A 26,548-nucleotide genomic window follows, 5' to 3' on the forward strand; every position below is an offset into this window, starting at 1 on the left:
TGGGGGCACAGGCTCAAGCTACAAAAAAAGACACTGTCTGTGGTGAGGTTGTATTGTGCTGGTATCGCTCTCTCAAGCAGATCAACAAACTCTTAAAAGTTCCAAGGGTCCATGTGTGGTGGAGACACTAAGAGAAGGTCAGTGATTATTGCTTAAAATAAAGCCTGAAATCTAGACAGACTTTCCTAAGCTAAGAAATCAAATTTCAATGTAGCTGTGAGCCAGTAGCCTATCAGTTCTTTCCCCAAGAGACACTTGATTGCTTTACCAATCAGAACATTTTTAATCTTGATGGTTTTAAGAGACTAGAGCGAGAAAATTAGATTATCTTGCTTTGAGTTTTTTTTTTTTCTCATAAGCTTATGTGATCATGATATTCTAGTACAATTTTTGGATCTAGTTTACTTGCCCTGAAGGCTTTGGAGAGATCTGAACTCACTGGCTGGAGCAAAGTGATCTTAAAGTAGATGGGAGAAGGGTTTGATTACCTTCCCAAAGCTGAGGTGAGCTGCTCTGACAGGAGGACGTGGGGTGACGGTCCCAAGCCTGGTCCTGTAATGGTTAACACATTCTGCCACAGGGAACCCCAGGTGTGAACACGGAGGTTTGAAGGTGAAGAACTGCAGAGAAGGTGGCAAACAGGCGGGTACAGCTCAGCAGGCACAGTCAGGGCTGTTCTTTGATAGCTCTGGTAGGTGCCTTTCCTTCTGTTACAGCTTTTGAAGCTCCAGGCAGTGTGCTAATCACTTGATTAGTGCTCAAAAGGAACAGACAGTGTGAGAATTTAGGGAGAAGTAACAACACTCTTTAGTGCTCAGGCACTAGAGTGAGTTTACAGTGCTGGGCAGGAGTCCTTGGTGCCAGATAGCAAAGAAGAGTGGATGCTGTTGGCTACACCTGTGTTTTAGAGCTACAGCTTCGCCTTAGAGCACAACATTTGAGATTTGATTGTACCTTGACCAGGGAACAGCCCTCGCTAAGGGACATCTGGAAATAAGCAGCATGAGACTGCGATCATTGTGTAAAGAGCCTGTTAGAAGCAGCACTAGATGCTTCTGCGTGTCCCTCTCTAACGCAGAGGGAAGGGAGCGCTGCTGCCAGGAACAGAACTCCTTGCGGCTCTTCTGAGGGAAGAGACACCATTTTCTGCATCATTAAGCTGCTGCTGTTGTTGCTAAAGCTGTTCTTCTTTCTTTAATGCACCAGGGAGAGGAATAACAGGGACATCACTGGCTTGAGGGAGAGGTACAGGTACTGGCAGGGAAATAGGCTGGGGTAGAACTGTGGCAGCGGTAATCATGGCAATTGTAACAAAAACAGCAGCATGATGTGATTTCCCCATTCCCTGTCACTGAACCAGACAGACTGAGCGCTATCGCTGCACCACGGAGCATTTCAACAGCTGCTTTTCCCAGGCGTCCTTCCCAAGCCGGGCGCTCGGGACAAGGCGTTAGGATTTTAGATTAGCAGCAGATCTAGTTTCCATAACAACAAAAAAGTCCGTTAGATCTAGAAGAGCATTTCCAGTCCCTCAGCAGCTACAGTCAGACTGCTGCTCTATTTCTGCTTCAGGTTAAGGAGGAGCTGTTGTTTCTTGGAGTTCCCGAATCCGTAGTACAACCAAGATGTACCGAGAACTGCAAGGCATTAACGACCTTAAGTTTCAGTTGGAACAGGCAGGATGAGCAGCTTTAATTTGCTTTTACAACAAGACTGGGACAACAGGAGGACACAGCGCACACCTAAGCCAGCGCTGCGGCCCCTGAGCCCACACACAACACTGAGGCAGCAGGTCAGGCAGTTCATTTATTGGCAAATAAGTGCTGAAAACCACGAGCCCTACATACCACAGGTGCTCGGTGCCCTGTTACATTGGAGTGGTCACGATACCATTGGGGAAAGTGCAAAAGATCAATAAACAAGCAAAGTTAGTTGTGACATACCGAGGGGAAGGAGTGAACCGAGAGCTTGGTGCAGGTGAGTTTCTCTTCCATCCAGCTCGAGTGGAAAACTAGTTACAGCAGCAGGAGTCCTTCAGGTGAGCTCTGGCTAAAAAGCTCATTATGGGATTAAAAAGCATATAGGCCTGAGCACTCCCTTTGAGCTAAACCACCGTGTACGCCAAGGGCAGCCTGGATTGACCAGAACAGGCTCGTTGTTGGAGGTACCAGCAAGCGGGACCGTCCCTCACTATTGGGGATGCACCAAGTCTGTTCACTGCTGGGAGGGAAGGGGAAGCGTTAGGGACATCTGTCATCTAGGGTGAAAATAAAGTCAGGCTCAACCATGCCTGGAACAGACACACCGAAATAAAAGCCTGGACAATTAACACAGGGAGCAAAGCTTGTAAAAAGGCTTGTAAACTCTTTGCAGTCCAAGAGCAGTTTCTCAGAGAAATGCAAGCAAGATGCATGGTCCCTTGCACTGAGGTTTGATTTTTGACATACAGACCCTATATTATTAGGCTGATCTTCACAAAGAAATTCCCTTCCAGCTTCAGAGGACGGTTCTACTAATAGATTGCAGCCATCAGGCACCATGATAGTAAGCGCGGCTCTTCTCGAGCCTTGCCTTACTGTTCTCCCACAGGTGAGCAAGGTGGGTGGGCTTAACAGGCTCTTAATTCTGAAATTCAGCTTCCTTGCCTTAAGAGCTAAAACACATCAGAGGGTTCCAAACGCTTGATGGTTTGACTTGGGCAATTCTGCTGAAGGAGAGGGAGGACAGGAGGGGCAGACAGGCACTAACTCACACCAGACACGAGGGGATGTAAGTTAAACTCGGTGAGCAGCCGCCGAGGGAGGCAGCTCGCTGGCCCTGGGAGAGCCGCTGCAAGAAACAAGACAACGGCAAGGTAGGAAAAATGATCAAGGAACCTCACGCCATCAAGACATACCTCAAAGCAGGCTGCACTGGTAGGTAATGAATTCAGTCTCGGGTGCCACCAGCCCTTTCCCAAAACCTTCCAGTAACAGTTTTACCACTTTTCCACAATTACCGTACTAGCAATGGAGTGTCAACCCTGAAGAGAGCAATGGTCTCGGATGAAGAAATCCGCGTTAGAAGTGCCAGGAGATGAGGGGCGTGTTCTACTTGTACATTCTTCTTCCTGGAAACATTTAACTTAACAGTTCCAAGTAAGTGACAGGAACTTTCCCTTTCTGGTTCCCTCTTTCCCCGATGAGCCAGTCGGGATCCATGCCTGGCAGGCTGTACACAGTGATCATCTGGGGAGAGAAGGCGGCGTTAGCCAGGACCTTACTCTGCAGAGACAGCCAAGAACTGGAAGAACGACAATTCCTGAGCTCATTTAGCAAGAACCTTTGTGCCCTTTCCCTGGAGCCATCTGCAGCTTTAATAGAACATCTACAGAAATCTGCCCACTGATGTCCCTGTTGCCTTTTCATTCTCCAAATTGACTTACGGTTATTTTTGCATACAGGGTGGCATGATATTGCCATGTCATCCCTTCTGAATGCAAATGTTCAGTCTAGTCAACAAAAGAGTTTGCAGGTTGCTGAATTTCCATTTTTCTCAGCATGATTAGACCAGGCCCCCAGCCAGAAGAGGAGAGTTATTGGGGTGATATTCTGAAACAGCAAATGGCCATGAGCAAAAGCTCACTGCAGTTCAGCAGGCACCAGTGTCAAGGGAAAAGTCTCTATTAGCAGTTCCATAAAATGGGGGGTTTAGGGGCAGGAAAACTAACCAAGACCTTGCTGAGCATGCAATACTGAGCAAAGAAAAGGTACCAACCTCATCTGCAAGGAGTGCCAGCTCGGTGCTGTCAGCTGCTTCGTAATCATAGAGGACTCGGGCCTTCCGCGTCCCGCTGGCGGGAGGTTTGACTTCATTGGGGTTCAGGACACTCTCTGCCACGGAATTAGGCACCCCAACAATCGTGGGCACAACTGGAATTGTAGGCACAGCAGGGAGCGTGGCAGCAACAGCTGGAGGAGAGGCGGCGGCTGGGGGAGGAGATGTGGATTCTGCGTTGCCTACAAATGTGCCTGAAAATCTTACACAGGAGGGAAAAAAAAAAAAAGAGAAGCAGAGTTCAGTAAGGCTCTAATACAAGGAACCAAGGAAGAGCTTGTTCTTTCAGTAGTTACACTGCAGAGATGATGCTCAGGAGTTCCAGCTAATGTCTGTAACATCTACACTGCCCTTTGGGTGGGGAAATGCTCTCGGTTCTTGGGTGCAGAGACTGTGACAGGTAACACTTGTCTGCTGGCTTTGATCCCTGTGTTCCATTCCAGGACCGGCACCTGACCGGCAGAGCATGAGAGGGAAGCGTGGGCCTAGAGCAGGGTCTGGGCAGGCGCTGTTCTGGGCTCTGCAGCTGCTTTACTGGATGTGCTGTGTCCTTGCCCTGCTCTCACCTGGTCTGTGGTACCTGTTTAGTCTGCTAGTTCTTCAGAAAGGGACAGTCATTGTTGCTGTTAAACTAGATGCCAAGACTGGAGGCTCCCAGGCTGCTGGGCTCTACAGAGACAGTAATGGAGCTCGGTCTCGTTTATCTGTAAATACCCGCCTCACACACAGGGAGCGCAGCTCTGGCCTTTGTAGTGAGTCTGCAGAGACTCCGGAGTTTGAGTTGGAGAGCTCTGAGAGCAAAAACATCCTACTTACATTTCTCCTTTGGAGCTGCAAGCATGGAAAAGAAGGGAACAGGAGCAGTGAGTGATCATGCAGAAGCAACAGCCCCTCTGGGGTCAGGCCACCGCGCTGCTGTGACAGGTAACACACCAAACAGCCCTGCCTGCACCCGCGGGACGTGCGGCCGGCAGCGCCGAATTAGCTACTGCTGCAGCACAGCACGCTCAGGATTGCTGCCTGGCAACGGGAATTTGTCTCCCATATGATTTCACAAATTTGGAGGAACACTGATGGCTCTTGTGCTTTGAGATGAATGGATAAGCCCCTGATGAATCCCATGGCAAAGCCTGCTCTAAACGCATCACCACCAGGATTGGTCACTATTCCGTAAGCAAAGAAGCTCTGTCAGAGCTTGGAAGGGGCTTTAAAACTACCTGACATGATGACATAGGATGGGGAAGGAGGCCCGAGCAGGGGCAACCAGTTGAGTGACCCTTAGAGAAGTAAAAGCAGCGTCTTGTCTCACCTGCCCAGTTGCTTCTGCAGGTCAAGCATGTATTGGTAACACTGAGCATAGTAGTTGGTCTGAGACTCCACAAACTCGTGGAGACAGCGGAGATGATTCACCTGGAGGGAGAAGGACCATAGGCCGATCTGTGAGTTTGGGTGGCAGGCACAGGAACCCTCTCCCTGCAGCCACGACCTACCCCATGGGAAGCAGGCTTGTGCAGGCCAGCATTTAAGAGTTATTTGGTTAGCTTGACTACACTAATTCATTAATTTGCATAGGCCCAAGGGTGATCTCAGAGAGGAGGCTGCTCCTGGCACTCTGGCCATGCCCATGTGGCTCATCCACAGCTCTAGTGAGAGAAGAACAAGGTCTTTCTGGCTCAGAAGCATTTCGAAGAGTGCAGGCATGATGGCACTGCCTGCCCATGCTTCACTATGGTTTTACTTTGAACATTCCAGGTTTGATGAGGAGGTTGCTGTAGCCTCCAAGTTGATGACCTCTTCTACCTCTGCGCCCAGTGCAGGGCTCCAGCACCCTGCTGGCATTCCTCAACAAAGGAGCCAAGAGTCTCTGTTGTCCCCATCACCCCCGTTACCGAGGAAGACTCACATGTGTGCTGCTGATCCCCTCCAGCAGGAGACGTGTCACCTCCGCCTGGCGATCGAACTCGGTCTGCGTGAGCCTCAGCTCGTGTTCTGCCTGCAAGACAGGACAGGGTGTTGGAGACAGCACCAGGAGAGGACCCTGCTCTGCCTCTTCCAGGGAGAGGCAGCACCCGCCTCCTCCACCAGCCCCTTCTGGCACCAACACGCGCGCTGCTGGCTCGGCAGGATCCACGTGCACCCGGGACCACACACTCAGGGTGAGGATCCCAGAGACTTCTGGCTGTATTTCAACTTGATTCCTGCTTGATCCTACACTGGATCACTGCAGGTCATGGAATGGAAGCTCAAGACTGATGCATCAAGCTCGGAAGCTCCTGCTCCCACAAGACCAGAACATGAAGATGGAAAGGCTTTGCTAACCCTGAGCTGTGTGGAAAGTCAGTCCCATGCCAGCACCTCTCCCTCTATTCCATGTTGCAGGACTCAGAACTGGGCAGCCAATGCTGCTCATCAGCATCTGTCCTCTGCAAAGGGAACACTGGAAACAGGACAGTGCCTGTGGTCAGCACGGCTGAGTCTGCTGCAAAATACAGCTCTGTTAGATGCCTCTCCAAACCTGTAGGTATCGGAATGGGACAATCTCCCCAATTTCCTCTCCAGAAGTACAACTTTTGTCAGTATCCTTTTATCATCACAGAACAAAAGCTGAGGCCACGGAGCACCTACCAAAGTGCTGCTACTCAGCTACATCTCTCCGCAACGGAGATGAACAACCCAAACTTCTACCCAAGGCTCTCCTTGGAAGCTCATTACTTATTTTGAGCCAGGAGGAACTCAGCAATAGTGAGTAGCAGTCAGTGGGGATTCAAAGACAGGCTGATACTGGAGGCCTCATTTACCATACCGACAGAACATCACCAGCAAACAGCGCATTTACACCAGGGCGGTTGGGCAGTACCAGGGTGCCCAGGTGGGTCCTTGCAGAGAAAAGCTCCTGAAGTGTTGGAGCAGTCGGGAGCTCCAGTCCCTGCTCTCCCCTTCGCGCTGCTGGGCAAGAGGGTGACAAGCAGCACGTTCGCTCTCTCTTACGTGCATTACTCCTTAACACGCAGTAGAACACGCCAGTTGACTCTTAGAGTGATGTTCACTGGGCTAGAGCTTGCTGGAAGGAGAGGAGCGTGGTTCAGCGTCCCCTTCTCCAGGAGGGAGCAGCAATCGGGGGTGCCTGCCTTGGCGCAGCAGTTCCTGCACAGCACCAGTTCTGTCCTTCTCCTTCTGCTGCTTTGGAAATGCTCCGATTATTCTGGCACAGGAGCAATTCATCTGGAATTGACCCCAGAGAGTGAATATGGACAGGATGACGGTCTCAGAGCAGAGGCCACATCGCTGGTGTTTCCGAGCAGGGTCACCCCAGGATCCCCCCAGCCTCCTCATCTGCTGACAGCATGACCAGGACTGTTGTGCAGCGAGGCCAGAACAAAGCAAGGCTTTGACTGTCTTTTAATCAGATTTGTCTATTTTAAGCTACAACTGATCTATTTTCTTGCATCCTCTGTCTGAAAGGGATTATCTAAAGAAAAAGGGGGAATGTAGCAGGAAATACCAGTGCCATGCCTCACTAAGCACCAAGAGATTCTTGTTCCAGTGAGCTGCACAGAGACCTCAGTGCCAGCAGAGCCATTTGAAACGTGTGACAGGCAGACACAGCTGCATTTGGCAGCACCTGGGATTTGCCCCATTGCCTCTCCCTGTGAGCTCTGAGCAGCCACAGGATGTAGTTTCCCATAAAACCAGCACAGACTGTGACCTGGGAGGTCCCTTCCAGTCTTGTGCTTCTCCAAGACATGAAGAACTTTGAAGCTGACTGACATACCTTGGTCTATCCAACCACGATAGAGCAAAGATAGAGGAACAGAGCCGTGCGTGCTGACAGCTGACTGCAGTCAGCTTGTTTGTTTGAGGGATGAGCTGGTTCAGAAACAGCCAGTCTGCTCTGCTAATGCATTTTGAGGAAGGCAGTCAGAGGTTTCTATCATGCACGGCATGCAGGAACGTGCCATTCCACCACCTTGCAGTTCAGGCTTCAGGCTAACGTCTGCCGGGGGTGTTTGAGGCGTGAAAGGCAATGGGATTCCAGGAGGCATCTCTGGAAGCTCCACACCATGCTGGAGCTCCACACAGAGCTCACCCTGGTCTCTAGTCCACTAGCAGCCCTCCATCCATCTTCACGGACGAGTTGCGCTCGTCTTGGGCAACACAGAAAATAAACGAGATCTGGGACTTCGCCACCACGGATCCACTCAGAAGGGTAAGTGCAGCTCACCCAGACAGTCACCTCTTGTCACAGACTCCAAACTTCCCACCCTGCCCTCCTGAGAGGGCTGTTCCCTCCAGCAGCTGGGGCTGGTCACCGGGAACCCCTCTGTCCTGGCCCCAGCTCTGCCCAGAGCTCCTGCTCGGACCCCAGAACAGACGAGGGGCTACTAGAGGCTAACGCACAGCACATGCAAAACGGGAGCAGGCAGGACCTTTGCCACAGGAGCAGAGCTGAATCACATCCCAGCGCGTCACCTCTGCTCCTATGACACCAGCGCAGGGCTCTCAGAGCTGGTTTTTATCACGTACAGCCGAACCCACACACACCGGGTACAGCCAACTGGCCCACGGGGCAAGCTCTTCCCAAGCCGCTGGCAGAGTCGCCCTGAACCGCAGAGCTGCGGGATGAGGAGCTAACAGCAACGTCCCACCGATCCTCCTCTGCACGTGTGGAGCAGGAAGGAATCTGCAGCATCCCCCCACCCCAAAAAGGTTTGAGTACAATTTCAGCTGGGTACTTACTTTTTCCACCTCGTCGCTCCAAAGCTGTAGGGGCCACAGAGCAACAGGAAAGGAGATCAGTGTTGGAGACGTCGAGAAGCACTCTGCGTTAACAGCAATGGGCAAGGACGCTCCGTGGACACAGCGGGGCAGCTCTGGGGATGAGCTCGCCCTTCACCCAGCAGCAGCTGCCAGATCCATGTCCCTTCCCCTCATTTTTGTGCCCTCGAGCTCCGTTTCGCAATGGGAGAGCAAGTCCATGCCACCAGAGCCGGCAGCGCTCCCGCTCTGCTCCCTGCCAGGGCTGGTAAAATGGCATTCAATGGGCTCCAGGAAGAAATGGATTAAGCAGCTGAGTCCTCTGAATGAGGGTCACTCTGCTGCAGCCTGCAGAGGCTGGTGTGGAAGGTCAGCCCTTGTTTTAGGCTTGTGGAGAGGCAGGTGAGCTGCTTGAGCCCACAGACAGGGCCTGGGAGCTGCCATGAGCTCACGGCACACAGAGGCCAGAGCTCCTCACCCACTGGTCCAGAGATCTCAGGTTAGTGGAACCATGATCCAGCCTGAGCTACCAACAGGCACAAAGGGAAGGACGCAAGGCTGGATGTTGCCTTTGAGCCAGGAAAACATCATACGGCTCCTTCCTGCTCCCCTCAGCCCCAGGGGCATGTCTGGGGCAGCACAACTGCCAGCTGCTGCTGGGATCTGGCTCCAGGACATGAAACAATGGACAACAGAAGTCACGCACAGCAGTGGGAAAGGAAGAGAAGAGGTAGAAAAACACATTGATCCTTCCCAGAGGTTCTCGGCTTGGCCTTTCCTCAGCAGAAATAACTCCAGCAGCCCTGGCAACATGAAGAGAAATCACCCTGGATTGACTGGAGCACACCATCCTTTTGGCAACACCCCACACCGGTGGGGCCAGGGGACAGATGGCCTCTGAGACCTTCACCTTCACCCTCCGATGTCACTTTTGCAGATCAGGGAAGTTCACCACAGCATGGCTGAATCAGCACCGCAGGCACCTAAGGGCTCTGTGCTGGATGCTGCTGTGTCACAGGACAACACGCTCTGTTTAGACCTGGGGTCTCCCAGCTGAACCTCGTTGAGGTTTGCTCACATGGGCTGTGGTAGCCCCAGCTGCAGAGGGAGGAGCACCTGGTGAAGAGCTGGAGCAGAAAGGTGTTACAGCAGCTCCTTGGCTTGCTGCCTGCTCTGGCTTTTGTCCCACGGCCTGTAGTTCAGTTCCTATTCCATGGTGTGTAGCCTGATTGGCATCTTTTCTCATTTGTGTGGAGTTATTGTAGCTGGTCCTCTTACGGGCACAGGCTGTGCCTGTGCTATGCTCAGTGTGCTGGGTGGTTTCTCTGACCTTTATTTGCTACTGCAGGTGAGGAAAAGGTTCTATTAAGGCCTGGGCAATTTCAGCCATGTGAGGGAACATGAGGTCCATTTCCATCTTGGTCTAAGAGCTCCTGTTCTGGAAGGTGGTTCTGGATGGTGGGAAGCACCTTGTAGGCAGCTGAGAAGCAGGTCCCAGCTCTGGCACAAGACTCATGTTTTTGGAGCAAGGTTTACTATGGAGGCAATGGGAAGCTTTCACTCTTCCTACTTAGATGCTGTAGACAGTACTTAAGCCATTTCAGACCTGTTTAATCATTGCAGTTCTCAATTAATAGACAAATTTGTTTCTCTTCTGTTGGCCTTGCTGTGCAATCTCCAGCTCTGACCCTGTGGTGCTCTGGGGCAGGCCAGCTTTGCCCAGACCTGTCCCTGGGCTCAGACACTACATGGCTCTAGTCAGAAGCGTTTCAGACAGAAGCCCATGATTTGCCCCTCTCTTCCTCCACCCCAGCTCAAGCCAGAGGAACCCCCTTGAAGGTACTCAGTGTGTTTTTCTTGGAATCATTCCTAGGAGTAAGCAGAAGGCAAGTGGCAGGATCTGGGAGAAAGGGATATTTAGGTTTACACAGCCCACGTACACCTTCTTACACAAAAACAAAAGGTCAGTGTGGGAGAGAGGAGAAATGGCTCCTTAGCCTCCAACTCATACAAAACAAGGGAGGTGCTTCTCTCCAGGTGGATCTAATTCCAGCTAAGCCTTCCTGTTATGGAAGGGGAAAAAATGAAAGCACCGTGTTATCCGTGTCTCCAAAAAAACCCAACATAAATTTAGAATCCAAATCAGAGCCCTGCTGAGGGCATAGGGTCCAGGAGAGAGCTGACCTGTTTGCTCACCTGTAAGACAAAGTTGTTACCTGGGCATGAGCAATCCCTCCCCCCTGAAGGGAGCAGAGCCCAGCAGCAAGGTGAGCAGCAACCACTGCTCTGTGCTGGCAGCGCACGCTAAGGCTAAAGTAGCAGAAGGACTCTGGCCTGGAAGAAAAGCAGAGCAACAGCATGAAGAGCTCCTACCTGGCTGCATTGCCTGACCCCTCAGGGAGGATGCTGGGATCAGAGAGCTCGTTATAAACTGGTTCTGCCTGCACAGAGCTGTCTGGGCTCAGCCTGTGTTTTGCTAATTAAAGATGCCAATTGTTATTCAAGTGAGTCAAGTGCAGCTGGACTTCAGGTGGCACTTCAGCCACCAACTGCAACCTGTGAACTCGTTTTGGCAGCCAGGAGGATCACTGCTGGCCAGGCCTGCGGGTTTGCTACAGGCACTTGTGCTGGGATGCCCCCTGTGTAACCATCAAACGTGATGGAGTGATCGAGGTCCGTGCTGGCTGCTCACCGAGAGCCCTGGTTTGGTGATGACCTGTTGGACTGAGCATCTGGGCACTCTGACATGCTAATACCTGTTACACAAACGCTTGTCTCCAGGTCTGCTTTGGAAAGTCTAGGGGAATAACGATACCCTGGTCTAACCTGAGCTGTTCAGAGGCAGGGAATGTCCAGCTTCTCTCCTCTAATTCTCTTAGTACTCAGTCTTAGTCCATTATTGCAATACTTGTGCTGTCCTTGGAACAGACTCTTCCAAGGGAGAAGCCAGAGCCACAGGTTCACAGCTGTACTAGGAGAGGCGGGAACTGAGCAATTGCTACAGCATCACCAGCATCAGCTTCTTCCTTATCATCAGGCTGGTTATCTATGGAAACAGTTTTCTAGCTTTGGTACAAAGCTATTTCTGATCCCAGCATCGCTCTCCGAGAAGGTCAGGACAGATCCCCCTGAGAACTAACACTGATGCTATCAGCTCTCACATACCTCTTTCTCCAAATGGGATGGGTTACCTGTTAACCAAATCCACCTTGTTTCCATGACAGTTTTTGTTTGCTAGAAGGCTGGGCTGTCCTTTTTCATATCTACAGATCCCCCTCCCCAGCCCTTCCACTCTCACATTATTCTATTAACAGGCATCAGTGTTGTTTTGAATGCTATCTGGGAAGCAAGATGATCAGTTTTCAACATTTTAACGAGAAATGTGACATTGTGCAATGGGGAGCCATGAACACAGCACAGAAAGTCAATTGCTTGACCACAGCCACTCAGTGCAACAGAGTAGAGATGCAACGGGCTCTTCACCCACCCCCAGCGCATCTGACTGCATAACAGCCACCAGACAGGCCCTGAGATGAAAGGGAAAACATTCACCTCTATTTGCGGAATAAACAAGCCTGCGCTCTCAGCCTCCTGCATTACAGACACGATGGGTGGCAGATTCCTCTACCTTTGCTTCTCTTGACCAACTACAAATCCTCTGAGCACTGACACCACTGTACTGATCAGGCAGTCACACGTGTGACACAGCCAGCGTACAGCTGGAACCAGCCAGAAAGGCTAACCTTTGAGGTTTTTTTCCTTTCAATTGCTCTACTAGCAATAAAACCCAGAAGATTCCCACTAGAAATGTGGAAAAGGATTGGCAGAGAAACTAGAAAGCAAACCAAGCAGCAGAAGTGCCAGACCCTGACCATGCACCCTCACAGGGGTGATCTACATCCTTCAGGTGGAGCCAGAGAAACCCTGGGCAGCCCATGTCACATTAAAATGTTGAAAACAGCAGAGCACTAGGTCCGAGTATAAGTTGGGTGAAGAGAGGGGCAGGAAGAGGTTGGAGAGGCAACATCTAGGGGAAGGCAATCTTACCGCAGATGCGCTGGCGGAGAGAATGTAATTACGAGGTCTAGTCTCCTGAAAGTCAGGCACAGCCTAGTGAGGGGAATAGAGTTTCATGTACAAGTCACGCAGAGGAGTCGATAGGAGTCAGTTGGGCAATGGATGGAAGAAGGGACTGGTGTTTTTTTCCTGTTTGTGCTGGGAGCTTAGTTCAAATTCCTATGGGATGGCAGGAGGGAGGTCTCCCAGCAGTCTGGGCGGTGGTGTGTGGAAGCCAGGCTTGTGCAAGAGGAGGTGGACTGGCTCATGCAGTCACACCTGGTACCCGAACAGCAGATGTTTCTACTGTTAGAAACTCTGCCTGTACTTACAGCTATCTGCTCACACAGTGGCCAGTTGGAGTGGAGATGAGATGGCACAATCTCAAACACATTTCCCATTCCCTGGCAGCCAGCAGGTTGCTCATGTTGGCTTGGTCCAGCGAGCAGGACCTTCTTTCTCCTTGCTTTCCACCTACAATCCTAGATGTGTCCCTGTACGGGGCTTTGTCCTCAAAGTGGCTGTGTTCACTAGCACCACAGCATCCTTTACACAGTGCCTTTCAAAGAAACACGTCTATTTATTCTTACTCTCACCAAACCTCTGGGCATGTTTCCTCCTAACAGACTCAGATCTGCTCTTCTCGGTAAGGAGCATGACTTAGCCAAAACAGATCTGGTCCAAAGCCTTGCTGTTGCCAAAGGTAGTGCATGAGTTTTCAGCCCAGAGGTCACCAAACCTCCGAGCCACCTTCTCCATAGCTAAACCTCTGCCCTGGGGCAGGAAGACTCAAGCATTCTGGAGGTTTTCCTCATTGGGAATGATCCAGTCCATCCCCACACAGGTGTGGGCTCACTAACCTCCACATAGCATGGTCTCTCTGTTCAGCTAAGCTAAGACTAAGTTTCCTAGGATGGTCTTTGGCTGTAGCATCACCTGAAGAGATAAACCAGCTCTCTAGCTTACATCAGGACCATCACACTGGTGTGGTGGACCAGGGCATCCTCCTGGTCAGCCTTGGGCCGGTGTGCAAGGCTGGCACACGATCTGCCATAACCCAGCTATGTCGTTAATCTTCTCGGGCCCCACATTTTCTTTCCCAGGTTAATCTCTTTGCAGCTCACACAGATCTGCTTATACACACTGACCCGATTTGCTGGGCCCCGAGCAGCCTGCTAGAATGAGTGACCAGTGTGTGGAAGAGCAATCAGGCAATCTCAACAATAAGATATTTTTTTAACCATCTAGGAGTTTTGGGGATGGCTAGAGGAAGGAATAAGGAGGAGCAATTCCTTTTACAAGTCAGATCTGAATATAGGGAGAAAAATGCACAAATGAGATTTGAGGCCAGCACAGCAACTAGGCTTGACTCCTCCCTGTGGGGAGAGGAGATGTTTCACAAATAGTTTCTTATGTTTTTTGTTTGGTTTTTAATTATCAAGTGCAACCGAAGAAACCTCTCCTCCCATTCCCTGGTCTCCAGAGAGTCCCAAAACTAGTCACAGCACATGGGATGAAGGAGGCAAGCTCCTCTTGCACTCCTATGCATGGACGAGTTGTATTTGCAAGCAGTGATCAGAAGGGACCCACCTCCCTCCCTGTTCTGCTCTTGTAATGGGGAAAATGGGCAGAACCCAGGAACCTGGAGGACACAACAGCACCACAACCAGATCAACCTGCCTGTCATTGTCTCTGGGCTGCCTCCCGTCCAGGAGAGGGACTTGCCACCCAACCTGACCCCTCCTGCCCGCAGCTGGAGGAGTCTGTGTGGGTTCTGATGGGAGCCCATGCCGCTCTTGAGCACTGCTTGCAAGCAGTGTTGATGGAACTGAGTGCATGCTCCAGAGGGGCTGTAGGCAGCGAGAGATTGTCCCGTCTTTCGGGGACACCTTCCCCAGGCAGCCACAGCCCTGACCACGCTCAATACATGCTCTAGGGCCAGTCCCAATGGGACAAGGGAGATACGAATTTTCATTTAAAATGGGAAAGAGACAATGAGAGGTGTTAAAGGAAAAAAAAAAATAAATCACAGCACTGTTAGCACAGTCAATACTCACATCTCCCTCACACTGAGCAAATCACAAAGAAACAAAACAAAAAGGTTAGTGAACAAAACAGCATCAACAGGAAGGACCAAAGCACGAAGTCCGAGGGAAATGCACAAGCCCAGACACTGGAAGAGCAGCTGACAGGTCTGGGCAGCAGCGCACTCGGAGGGTCAGCCACGAGACAGCAGCTGTGGGAACACAGGTTTGCACCACAGAGGGGAAGAGCAGCAAGAGAGTGGTGAGCTGGGAGAGGTGCGATACTGCAGGCCAGGTTGGATGGGAGGAGGGTGGCACAGGACTCCAGACATGTTACAGGGAACGTTGTGGTCTAACGATGAGTTAACACACCTAGAGCAGAGGCAGCAGTTCTGCCCCCCATGCTGGGAGCTTCCACCTGTGCCTTGTCCTCTAGTAGTCAGGGAGGCACCCAGAGCCCAGGGACCGCCCCCTTTATGCTAAGCTGGGTAAGAGATGGGTGCCCACAACAGCAGCTGAGGTTGCTCTTCTGTTGTGTGATCTCGGTTTCAAAGAAGCAGAGAGGTTGAAATGTGGCTTGGGGCAAATACACTGGAAAGCCTGGACTGGCTCTGTATCCTGCCTGGGGCAGCCCAGCCCAGTAGTTCCAGTGGGAAAACAAACTTTTCTGGCTACAGGGAAGTCCCTCACCCAAGTGTCTGGGTGCAGGTGAGAGGCCTTGGGATCACTTCACACAGGAAGCAAGGTAAAGAGGGTGGAAAGGAAAGAAGCACAGGAGGTAAGTGAACTCCTCCTCTGATTTGAGCTTCAGATAAAGCAATGGCCACCACTTCCCACTGAGACTGGGGGCACCATCTCTGAAGTTACCTTTGGTGGATCTGGCTGACCTGACTAATGAGAGAAGGCTCTTTTAATTGTAGAATAGCTTGGCTTGGAAGGGACCTTTAAAGGGCAGCTATCGCTTTTGTTCACCCAAAGGTTTATTTGGGGCTTTCCCACATACACCTGAGCACTCTGCTAGACCTGCTGATTGCTGACTTACTAGTCCCTTCTGCACTGCTCTGAGCTGGGAGCTTTGCTAGTTTACTTGCCATGAATTTGCCAAAGCCAGAGGGCAAGATTAGCCTGTAACTAGACAGCATCATGAATTAAGTGACTAGAGAGACTGAAGGAAGGGTGTCTTGGTAGCCAGTCTGACCCTGGCCACCTCTCACAGGCTCTCCTGACACTCCTGCCTAGGGAAGACTGAGTTGGGAGAACCCTAATGAATCTGAAAGCCTGGGGCTGCTGCAGAGCCCCAGTGTGCTCTCCCCTTGTGCACTTCCCAGCTCAGCTCTCTCTTGCCTTGCTTTGAGATCCCCAGGAAAACTTAGCAAGTCCTCAGAAGACACAGCCTCTTAGTTATTAGCACAAGTCATCCAGCAACTACTGTTAGTCAGGAGACGGGAACCTGGGTCAAGTAGAAGTTGGCAGATTTTGGAAGTTCAAAACAATTTGTTTCAACAACTCCCCCATGGGAGAACATCCGAGGAACAGGCACATGGCTCCTGCTCCCAGTTCCCTTGCATATCAGACATGGAATATCCCTACCCATGGCTGCCAGAGCCAGGACATCGTCGGGCAGCCTAATTTTTGTCCAGAGAGCATGTGGCTTTGCTCACGTGAGCCAGTCCCTGGGGCCAGAAGGACAGGCAAGGGGAATGAGGGAAAAAGTTACCGCTGCTTTTGCCTCGGCAGCTTTGGCTTTCTTCAATCTGGCTTTGCAGGCATCCAGATCCAGGCGGCGGTTCTGTAGGATCCTCCGCTCTTTCTGGAAGGGATAGAAAACAGGATGAGAGCAGACTGCTTAGGAGCTCTTGGTGAGGGGAAGAAACAAGGTATCATCTAGGAATCAAATCTATTTCCTTAACAAAAAAGTGCTAGTGTGAAAGAAGCAGTTGCTACACTGATCTCATTAGCAGGAGTTTTGGGCCTGGCGGCCAGGGACACATGCTAACCTGCTGGAAACAGAGCAGCCTGTGGGTTGAAGGAGTCGGGAAAGGAGTTGTGTTCTTCATGCACATCAACTGGCAACCCTTCTCTGCTGCAGAGGTGGCCCTGAGCAGATCTAGGATGGGCATTCCCCTATCCTGGCATCCTTTGAGGGGAGAGGTATGGAGTCCTCCCTTCTCATAGGGAAGGAAAATGTGCTCTTCTAGCACTGTCTCCCTCTGTCCCTGCCCTCCTTGTCTCTGGTGGCATGACAAGCTTCCCCTTCCCTGCCAGGGTACTTACAGAGATGGTTCGCCAATCCCCTTCCAGGAAGTTGCGCAGTGGAGTCAGGAAGTTGATAGAGGCAGAGTGGATGAAGTCCCGTTCTGCTGCACCCAAGCGCCTTTGAGTCTCTCCAACTTTGATCAAGGTCTTCCCTGCAACAACAGGAGCCTTCAACTCCAGGAGAAACCAATTAACCTTGTGTTGGCTTCAGCCAATTCACACAGAGCCACCAGGCTCCAGTGTTGGGGAACAAAGGCGCAGTGTACCCTGCCTGGCCAAGGTGGCCATGCCCACACCACATCAGCCTCATTCCTAACTACAATCTGCCTTTAGCTTGAGGCCTCTTCTCAGCCGCTCCCAGTGCAGCTTTGATTTTATCTATCTGCTGAGGCACTTACTCTGCTGATGTCCTTTTACTGCTACACCTGCTTGCGCAGAATGATTTTTGTTTGTCTCATAAAACAGAGGCACAGGAACAGAGCAGCAAATTAAAAAGCACCAGAGCAGAAAAAAATAAGTTGATTAGGCAGTGCTGGCTATAGATGCAGCTACAGCTGTTCTGCAGGACTCACTATTGAACAACTATTGATTTGGAGAGCAGTACAAAGCTCATGGCAGAGGCAAGGGCAGCTGGAAGTTAAGGCTGTGCTTCTGTGCAGGTCTGCTGCTTAAAGAAGCCCAAAATTCCCCCAGGAAGGGGCAACTGTTAGGATTTAGGAGCAGAAGGATATTCTGTGTGGTCAGGAAGGGGCCTGTTGAGGCTTGTAGCCAAGCACCAACCTTCCCAAGTCTGTTTTTCTGTTCTCTTTCTGCTGGAGAAAGATTTTCACCCTCTATCTGCAAGACACAGTTAACGGATGGTTCTCCTGTTCAGAGCTTAGAGAAGCCCTGTGCAGTTAGACATCACCTTAGACTAAAACTGCACAAAGCTAAAGCCATTCACTGCAACTCCCTGTTCAGGCTAGTTTAGAAAGACACAGAGATAGCACAGAATAGTTTCTGTGTCCTGTCACCAGTCCTATGAACTACCCTGGATCTGTGTGTCTTTGTTTCTTCTCTAGCTCTGCTGGACTTGAGGATTGTTTTAGGAATAGGGAGACTCCGGCCCCTTCTTCCCACAGCACAGAGCATGTTTTGCTGTGCAGTAAGAATTGCCTTCCTGCTCCAGGATTCTGTGCTAGGGAAGACCCTTCTCTGGCATCTGCTTGGACACACTAACAGGCAGGTTGCCATGGGGGGAGCAGGACACCCTGCCTCCTTCAAGAGGCGCACTGCAAAAGTTTTAACCAATCATAGTAGTGGGGATCCCCTCTTAGGAAGGGATGGATTCCCAGGGGGGTTTAATTAGCCAGGCTTACTTACCATAAGGTGTTCCTGGCCCAAAGTCATTCGCTGCTTCTGTCATGTACTGTGCCAGCAGCTCCCCATTGGTGACCCGGGAAGGCACCTTCCGGTCAAGCTTCTCATAGAGGAATTCTTCTACTCTGGCACCTGGAATGAGGATGTCACGGGTGGTTACAGGATGAAGGAGGGGCCCCTGGAGCTGGCATTCATGGTGGCACACTCCATGCACTCCTCAACCATGCACTGGGGAGGTGTCACCTCCCTTCCAACCACGTCCCAGCCCTCAGGAACGCTGCCAGGCTCGGGGAGGCAGCAGCCAGCCATCTTTCGGCTACGCAGTAAAGGAAGGAGAGGCCCTGCAAAGACAGGTTTCTTCCAACCCCCACAAACTCAATGCAACAGGGCTGTCTGCCAGAAGGCACATCTTTTCACATTGCTTGAGCTGCAAGTGATATTTGTCCTTTGAACATTAGAAGCTGGACTTACTAGGGTTTGGCTGCAGCAGAACCTCGGTCTGACGCAAGATCTTCTCTGTCCAGTTTTTTGTGCAGTCTGCCCTGGCCAGAAGGTTTTCAAAGTGGGCGTCTAGTTCAGTCTTCTCAGCCTGGCCCAACTTTTCTTCAGTAAACTGCAAGAAGGAGCAGTAGTCGTTAGAAGGTCTGTTGTATTAAAGCAAAATTATAGTGTACTATAGAGCTATTAAGAGACATGAAAGCTTATTCTGTCTCATGCACTTATCTTGGAATGGAGCTAAAAAGCCTTCAAGGTGTCATTCTTTGTTCCCAGGCATCTTTCAAGGGAAAAGGACAAAACTTTGCCCAAGGGTGGAAAAAAAGCACTGAGCTAAAAACAGAGCCCATGTTTGAGAGGTGGTCTAGAATATGCATCTTTTAATAAGGTCTGATGCAAAAATACTGTAGTTATGAGGAATCAAATTTAAGTGCACATAGATTGCAGTATTTCGTGCAGCATCCAGCTTCCTTCACCTTCTCCTAACCAACTCTACAAAACCCAACGGGATCAGAAACACCACGTCCACCTCACAAGTCACACTTTGTTCTCTTCTTAGTTAACAAGCATGCACGCAACATTGGCTTTGCTACAGCACTTGCTGTGCAAGTCTTCAGTGTTTTCGTTCTGGGCAGTGACATCTGACAAGCAAGATTTGTCAGTCTGGAGGTACCGCACCAGGTGGCCTGGACACCCCCATTGCTTCCTTGGGGGATTTCTGAGCACCCATTCCCTTTCATCTCATCCCCATTTTCCACTTGCTCCTCTCAGTGAAGGTGGCCAACTTTAGTGTATTTTTAAGCACAATTTGCTGCTCTTGATGGAACCGGCATCTTGTTGGAGTATACTAAAAGACCTCTTTAGACAGCTGTGGCACTTGGGAGGTTGCAGTTGTCCTTTGAGCCCTTGTTGCTGGCCTCTGGTGCCACTGTTATCAGGACACGGTACTGTACAATACCTGGTAGAGTCAGGTGCCAAGAGATTAAAGCCTGGCTAAAGCCCTTAGGAGAAATACAGCTCCTGTCTATTCTGCCACTTGCACCTTCTCCCTCCTCCCCTGTCCCACAGCTCAGCTCTAGATGGGCCAAGATACCCTTTTCATGGCTCTGGGCCTGCTGTCTGCTGCCCCAGAAAGACTTTCTGGCAAGATCAGTGGCTGCCCAGCAGCCCCAGCTGCGTTCACATCCAGTACAATGCTGGGAACAAATTGAGATAAGGAACAAACCCAGAACCAGCACGCGAGGTAGGTTAATAGGCTTTAGGAGTCCTGTTACCAGCCCTGCGCAAATGTTACTAGATGTCTGAGATATACAAGCCCTGCAGGTATGTTTACACAGCGACCTGTTTGGGCAAGATTGAACTGGAGTCCGTGAACCACTCTGCCTGATGGTGGTGGTGACGGCTACCGAAGCGCAGGAACAGTCACGCTCCTTCCAGCAGCCCCGTGGGGACAGAGGACTCGCAGCCATGCATGACCAGGGGTCGCTTCACTAGCCTCTTCCTCGGGACCAGCAGCCCCTTGGTTACCGGCTAAAAGCAGATTCAAGAGGAGTGTTTGTATTGCTTTGTATCCACGGTCTGTGATGGTCTTTGGGGACACACGCAACTATCAGCCATGCATGAGCGGCTGAGCCTCCCTCCCTCTGTCGCTGTTGGAAGCCCAGGGCTGTTTCCAGGCGCTGCCAGGCTGGGCTGAGTCACGGCCATGCAGCAAACTGGGGCTTCCCAGGTATTTGGCACCAGTTTTTGAGTCATCTGTTTAAGAGCTTTCTTAAACAAGCCAAGACTCCTTGATGCAAGTATAAGAGTCTCCCTCGCCCCCCCCCCTTTCCCAGACAGCTTTTTGAGTTCTCACTTTCAATTCTAGCTCTTCTCCCTGCAGTTTAGACGCATCCTGCACCAGCATCTGCCTGGGAGCAGCCCTAAACCCAGTTTCTTGTCAGGTTCTTACAGCATTGCTGCAGTCAGATCGCTGCTGAAGCCCTCCGGCATCTCCACAGTGCTGCTGCCCTCTCAAATCTCTCCTACTCTGGGGTCTTTTGCAGTATTCACAAGAAGCATCTCCATCACTGTCCTTTGTGGCTATTATCCGTAACCTGTGGCTCCAAAGGGTCAGGCCAGAAAACAAGCTCTTATTCAGGCTTGCTTTAGGGTTGGAAAGCAGAGCATGAATGTCATGAGGTGGGTGCAAAGGCACAGGAGGCTGTTACTCCATTTCCACCTAATTACCTTCATGTCTCCCTGCCCAGCAGTCAGCTACACTACAAAGTCCAGACCCAGGCACAGCTTTGGGGCAGTCGGTACCACCACACTGCAGGTCGCTGCCAAGGGTGCTCTTTTCGTCCCCTGTAACACACTTCTGCTTGTCTGTGCATGCGGAGTCACTGATCCAGCTCAACTTAACCTCCAACATGAATTTTAGGTGGATCAGAGAACTTGCCCGACTTCACAGCGCTACTGGGAATGTGCCTTCATGTGCAGGGGAGCGCAGGACCACCTCTCGCAGGAGCAGCTTGCAGTGAGATCGAATGAAGCTTCTCATGAAAGCCCGGCCAGCGAAGATTAGAGGTAAGTTACACTACCTTATCCCATGAGCTGGTTCTTTCTCATGGCTGGTGCAAGTGGAGATCCGAGCTTTCAGGTAGCAACAGGTCTCAGCTGCTGATCCCCTCTTATGTGGCCACCCAAGTCAGTATCCGCAGTGAAATGCAGGACAAAACAACCGCAGTTCATGAAGTATGGCTATTCAAGCATTTCAGGCAGAACTGCCCCACAAAGGATTTCTGTTCCTAGGAATTTATTTTTATAACAGAAATTTCATTATTTTCCCCCCCCATTGAACAAAGATTTCACTGTGAGGCCAAGAGATGCAGGAGAACAGAAACTGATCATACACTCGTGCCCCCTGATTGCAAAAAGACAGATTAAAATTATTCTGTGTCTTGCTGCTCCTGGAATAGAGGCATCAGTGTCTTTTGTAGCACCAAATATTCCAGACTGTCACAAACTGGAGCGTTAACTTGGTTGCATCAAGTTGACCTACACACTTGGTACATTTCCAGCTGGGAGAGGTCAGGGCAGTCACAGCACTTGCTATTGCAATGCCTGGCGAGAACTCTGAGCTCCTCCATCCTGCTGCAGCAGAACTACTCTCTTTTGTTTTCTAGAACCTGGTGGCTAGGCCAACAGTCCTGCCCTGCACCAATTCCAGGGTCTGCATCCTGGGATCACGTGCCAGGTCGCGATGCTGAGAGGCTCCGCGGATCCTGCCCTGCAGGGAGCGTCCCCGCAGCTGACCCAGCTGAGCACCGGTCCCGTCTCTGCACAGGGAACCTGAGGAGGTGATTAATAATGCAGGGCAGCCTTTTGTCAAGTGCCACTCTCGCTCTCCAGGAAGAGGAGAGCCGTACTGCATTCCAGGGCATCAATAATTCAGGCAGGGAGGCTTGGCTGGCCAGCAGGAACGCCAGATGCATTATCAGGGCCCGTGTGGACAAGCAGGCTGGCCAGTTGGGAGAGCAGCACTTGGGTGACAAGCCCAAAAGAAGCAAGAACCTGCCAGACTGCAGTTTGGGCAGCTGCCTGCTTGGGGAAAAACTCTCCTTTCCCCAAGTGATTTGGTAGGGATGTCAGGAGGGTGAGCAAATAGAGCTGGATGGCGCCCTCTGTGCTGCAGCTACAATATCAAAGAGGCTGTGCCTACAGCTCTGGAGACTTAAGGCCACCAAGGTTGGGTTTTAAAATAGCACATGTTGTTTTCTTTGCTGAAAGCATTAGCACCTTTCTCCCCTTCAAACCAAGGGGAATAAAATCCCAGTGTTCCCATCAAGTTATGCCAACGCCACACCTGTTTTGCACAATGCACCACAAGTTGACTTGTGTCTCTTCCAAGCTTGAGTGATTTTTTTCCATCCCTCTCCTGTCCAGCAGCCCAGAGCTGGATGCCATGGGCTCTCAGTGGGAAGCTTCAGACTCCTTGAGGATGATATGGTGGCAGAGTTCGGGCCCTTGCGTCACTTGCAGGGTCCACAGTTTTTCCAGCTTGACATTACTTATGACTTTTCACCTTAAATCTCAAAGATAAAACTAGGGTCTTAAACCAGGAACAGACTCCTGTATCTGCCAGTAGATTTGGGCTGTTGGATTTTCTGAAGCCCATAATGCCCAGACTATGGTAACATTTGCTCTTTGGATGATCGGAGACACAACAAAATCAGTACAGGCAAATCTACCTCCAAGCTTTTGAAAGGTCACATTAGGAGAGAAGCCGTAGCCACTCGTTATCTAAAAACCACCTGAATTTCAACAGCTCTGGACCGGATGCAGAATATGCTTCAAATATTTGGTCACCAGGAGTCAGGAAAGCGAGGCTGTGAGCCAAGTGAAACTGTGCTAGAGGACAGAAGGAAGCCATTAACAGGACAGCTTGGTTAACTCATGAGCAAGGCATTTAGGAGAGGAAAAAAATATTGCCCTTGTGGATTCATAGGTGTGTTTCAAATGGAAACATGCTCTGGCCCGTATCTCTAGCCTTCAAAACACTTTTCTTAAGTCACCTCTGTTCTCTTTACTTTTTAGGTGTCCAGTAACCAAGCTATCAACCCCAGGAAGGTCAGCAAGCAGAGGGGAAAAGTCTCTTCTATCAGCAGAGTTCAGGGAGATGGGGGAGTCTATCTCTCTTCAGGAGTTTCAAGATAAAGTCAACCTCTAGCTGCTAGTAGTAATTCCATTAGCAGTGGGATAAGCACCCAAAAGCTGTACTCACGCTCGGGCAATTTCATCCACAGACAGTTTACATCAAAACTGACAAAAGACAGACACCTACAATTATTTCCAGACATCCCTGAGAGAGCCTGGCTTGCAGCCTGTCTAGAACAGAGACATCCAATGTGTTACCTTTGGAAAGAGAGATGCCAGTTCTGTAGGGAAGCTGGAACTATCAGCACAGCTTCCTCTGCAGAGATTTGGGATCAAACCCACTTACTGGAAACTTGAAGGCACAGCTGATCAAGGGGAAGGGCCTTATTCTTCTTCAGTGAAGATGCAGAGTGTGACCTGTTTGAAGACTGTCTGCAGGTGCCAGAGCTGTCAGGGGCTGCAGCCCCTCTGAAGACACTTACTCCACAGCTGTGCCTGGTGGTGCAAGTGTCAATGCAGCACATCCTCCAGTGTGATGCTAAATCCTACAAAAGCTCTTTATTCTTGCAGCTGCCCAAGCCTAGAAGCTTGTTCTCCACTCCAAAGGCAGCAGTGCTGACCAGCACTCCTCTACTTCATCTACTCCTACTACCTGTTTTGTTTTTCCAAAGAACATCAGAGATGCCATGAAGCCCACAGGGCACTGCCTGGTCAGGGAAAAGCATACACAAGCCTGGTAAGATAGTTACTGTTTGTACAGCATCTTTGTCACGGCCACCTCTGTCCTGGTGCAGATCGGTACAGGATTGCTCACCCAGGAGCACATGAGCCCTTCAAACTGCCCTACTTCTCCCCAGGTAGGAGTCCTGCTAACCAGTGCCTGAACTAAGACAAGCCATATAAAGAAGAGAGCGGTTTGTCAAGGGGTTTTTTTTGGTCATGATTAAGGTCAAGCCTAGTCCAAAATCCTTCAGTCAGCACCTATACTAGGTTATATTCAAGAGATTTCAAACCAGGACTGCTCCTGCCCCAAAGCGCAGGAAACCACCTCAGAAGTGGTGGCTTGACCATGTTCTACCTCCTTCACCCTCCCTGAGCAGTGCTACAGCTCTTCTTCCAGTTGGAGTTGAGCTCTCGCGTGTTGGCCAGACATCTCAGCCAGACACCAATAGCTAATGCTGTCTGAGTGGCACAGCACATAATGGCCAGTCCATTTATCTCCCAGTCGCTGCAGTTCCAGTAAAACATCACTTTGTTAAATGCCCGGAGCCAAAGAAAGCATCTCCAATGCTATAGAAAACGGAGCTTATTCTAGGCAGGTCTTATTCCCTTCTTGGAAGATCTGCTGTGCTAGAGAGTGCTACAAACCCAATCCTTGTTGCCAAGAGTAGATCTCAGCTGTCATTTCTGGCTCTTGGTGGGGATCCATTCACTCACACCAGCAGCAGGACTCTATGGGAACAGCCCAAATAATGCCTAATCCCCCCCCCAATTACATTTCAGAAAGTGTTCAGCTTCAGCGATCCGTTTCCTTCCAGTCTCCCCTCCTTATGCAAACATCTGCATGCTGTCCACAAGTACTAGTGCCCATTTTGTTTCACGAAATTACTACTGTAATTAGTCATATGAATACTCACATATGAGATTATGTGGAGTAGGTGTAGCAGGCAGAAGCCACTATTTATAAACGCCTCCTTGCTCTAGAATTGCTGTGTGCAGACACTGTTCCCATGCCTGTCTCCTTCCTACGCCTTGAAGCTAAAAACCACTTATCAGAGACTTACAATAAGGCTTCTAAACATAAGATTTCTTTACAGCATTTCTTCCTTTCTTCTGCTACCAAGGTCATTTGCATGAGAACAGCATCTTTAAGCTTTCCATCTGCTCCTTATTTTGCACCTGTAGTTAATATCTCTCTTTTTCATAACATATGACTCATTGGCACAGTTACAGGAGGTGATATCTGTTTACAGGAGACCAGTTCCTAAAAGAGCCAGAATTACTCCACTGCACAGAAGGTCTGGAACGAGACGGCACCGCTCTGTTTGTTTACCAACCCCCACACAACAGGTAGAACAAGACGCCCAGTCCCAGAGTCACCAGCTGGTGACTTCACTCCTCAGGAAGGATCCCAACCAACTCTCACCTGTTTCTCTCCTACCCAACCAAGAGCAGTTTTTCGGTTATTACGCCCAAGAAGTGGACAGACCCAGCAGCCACATCTCCCCACCTGCTGCACTTTGCACCTCACGGGTAGCCCTGTCTCTTCGCTCCGCAGCTCCAGGGGGTCACTGCCTCCCTGATCTCAGGTTTGTGGTCTTGATGCCACCTTGGCCCACCCAGACACTACTGCTCAGTCTCAGCAGCTCCACCCCATCGCTTTATCAGCACTGTGTTTTGTCAGGGTCTGGGAGCTACTGCTGCCCGACCTCCCCGGGCTGCAGACCGGCAGCAAAGCCACCTCTGTCACATCTCCCTGGCAAGAGGGAATGGTCCCCCGTGGGTCTGGGCGCAGCTGATTACAAGACAAGCTTTTCTTTAAGAACAAGAACTCCACACTCACTTGTGTGTGTGCCTTGCCACAATCCATGGGTCAGAAGCATCTCTGGAGCCATCTTCCTTATTAACCCTTACCAGTCTCAGCACAACACCACGGCTTAGCCCAGCTGATGCTTGGGGTCACCCAGCAGGACCCAGAGCCCCGAGGTGGCCGCTCCCGGGGCTGCGACTCAGCCAAGCAGCCCCCAAAAAAACCCAACGGGGGAAAAGAAGCCGCAGGGCTCCGCTGTGGCCTGGATCCGCGGGAGCGGCGCAGGACGCTCCGTGCGATGGGAGGGAGGGAAGCAGCGGGGAAGGCCCGGGGGCCGGGCAGGCCCGAGGCCTTCGGGCGGGCGCGGTTGCCATGGCGACGCGCTGCGGCCCTGCCCGCCCCACTCACCTGCATGGCGCGGGAGAAGAACACCCCCGCGTCCGACGCCAGCTTCTTCACGTTGAAGTCCATGGTGGCGCCGGGAGGCTCCTCCGCCGTGCCGCGCCCCCGCTGTCACCGCGGCCGCCGTGCGCCCGCCCTTTATAGCGCCGACCGGTGCCCTCCCCGAACCACCCCCCCGCGGCGTCTTAAAAGGGCTGTCTGTCACCGGCGGGGCCTC

The 26,548-nt window shown here is 51.1% G+C and overlaps 1 protein-coding gene across 3 annotated transcripts; it reads right to left on the bottom strand.

Annotated features, from left to right (window-relative positions):
• Nucleotides 1-1,793: 1,793 nt before the first annotated feature.
• Nucleotides 1,794-26,477, bottom strand: SH3GLB2 (SH3 domain containing GRB2 like, endophilin B2). 3 transcript variants are annotated; one of them, XM_082067806.1, is made up of 11 exons: nucleotides 26,338-26,477; nucleotides 18,738-18,879; nucleotides 18,270-18,398; nucleotides 16,926-17,059; nucleotides 16,369-16,461; nucleotides 12,619-12,681; nucleotides 8,554-8,577; nucleotides 5,720-5,809; nucleotides 5,126-5,226; nucleotides 3,757-4,018; nucleotides 1,794-3,227 (listed from the first exon to the last, which is right to left on the bottom strand). In XM_082067806.1, the coding sequence occupies exons 1-11, from the start codon at nucleotides 26,398-26,400 to the stop codon at nucleotides 3,120-3,122; spliced, it is 1,209 nt and encodes a 402-aa protein (XP_081923932.1). In that variant the 5' UTR covers nucleotides 26,401-26,477; the 3' UTR covers nucleotides 1,794-3,119. The 3 variants fall into 3 exon arrangements, with proteins under 3 accessions (XP_081923932.1, XP_081923933.1, XP_081923934.1); XM_082067807.1 differs by lacking the exon at nucleotides 12,619-12,681; XM_082067808.1 differs by lacking the exons at nucleotides 8,554-8,577; nucleotides 12,619-12,681.
• Nucleotides 26,478-26,548: the final 71 nt, after the last annotated feature.

This window comes from Streptopelia decaocto, assembly GCF_964273445.1.
Source record: "Streptopelia decaocto genome assembly, chromosome: 17".
NCBI lineage: Eukaryota > Metazoa > Chordata > Aves > Columbiformes > Columbidae > Streptopelia > Streptopelia decaocto.

Excerpts from the sequence above, each read along its gene's own strand:
- SH3GLB2 (XM_082067806.1), bottom strand. The coding sequence starts at position 26,400 with ATGGACTTCAACGTGAAGAAGCTGGCGTCGGACGCGGGGGTGTTCTTC. Across the intron at positions 8,578-12,618 it reads TCTCCGCCAGCGCATCTGCG|CTTTGGAGCGACGAGGTGGA; the intron begins GTAAGATTGCCT and ends TGGCCCCTACAG. Across the intron at positions 5,810-8,553 it reads GGAGCGACGAGGTGGAAAAA|GCAGAACACGAGCTGAGGCT; the intron begins GTAAGTACCCAG and ends CCTGTCTTGCAG.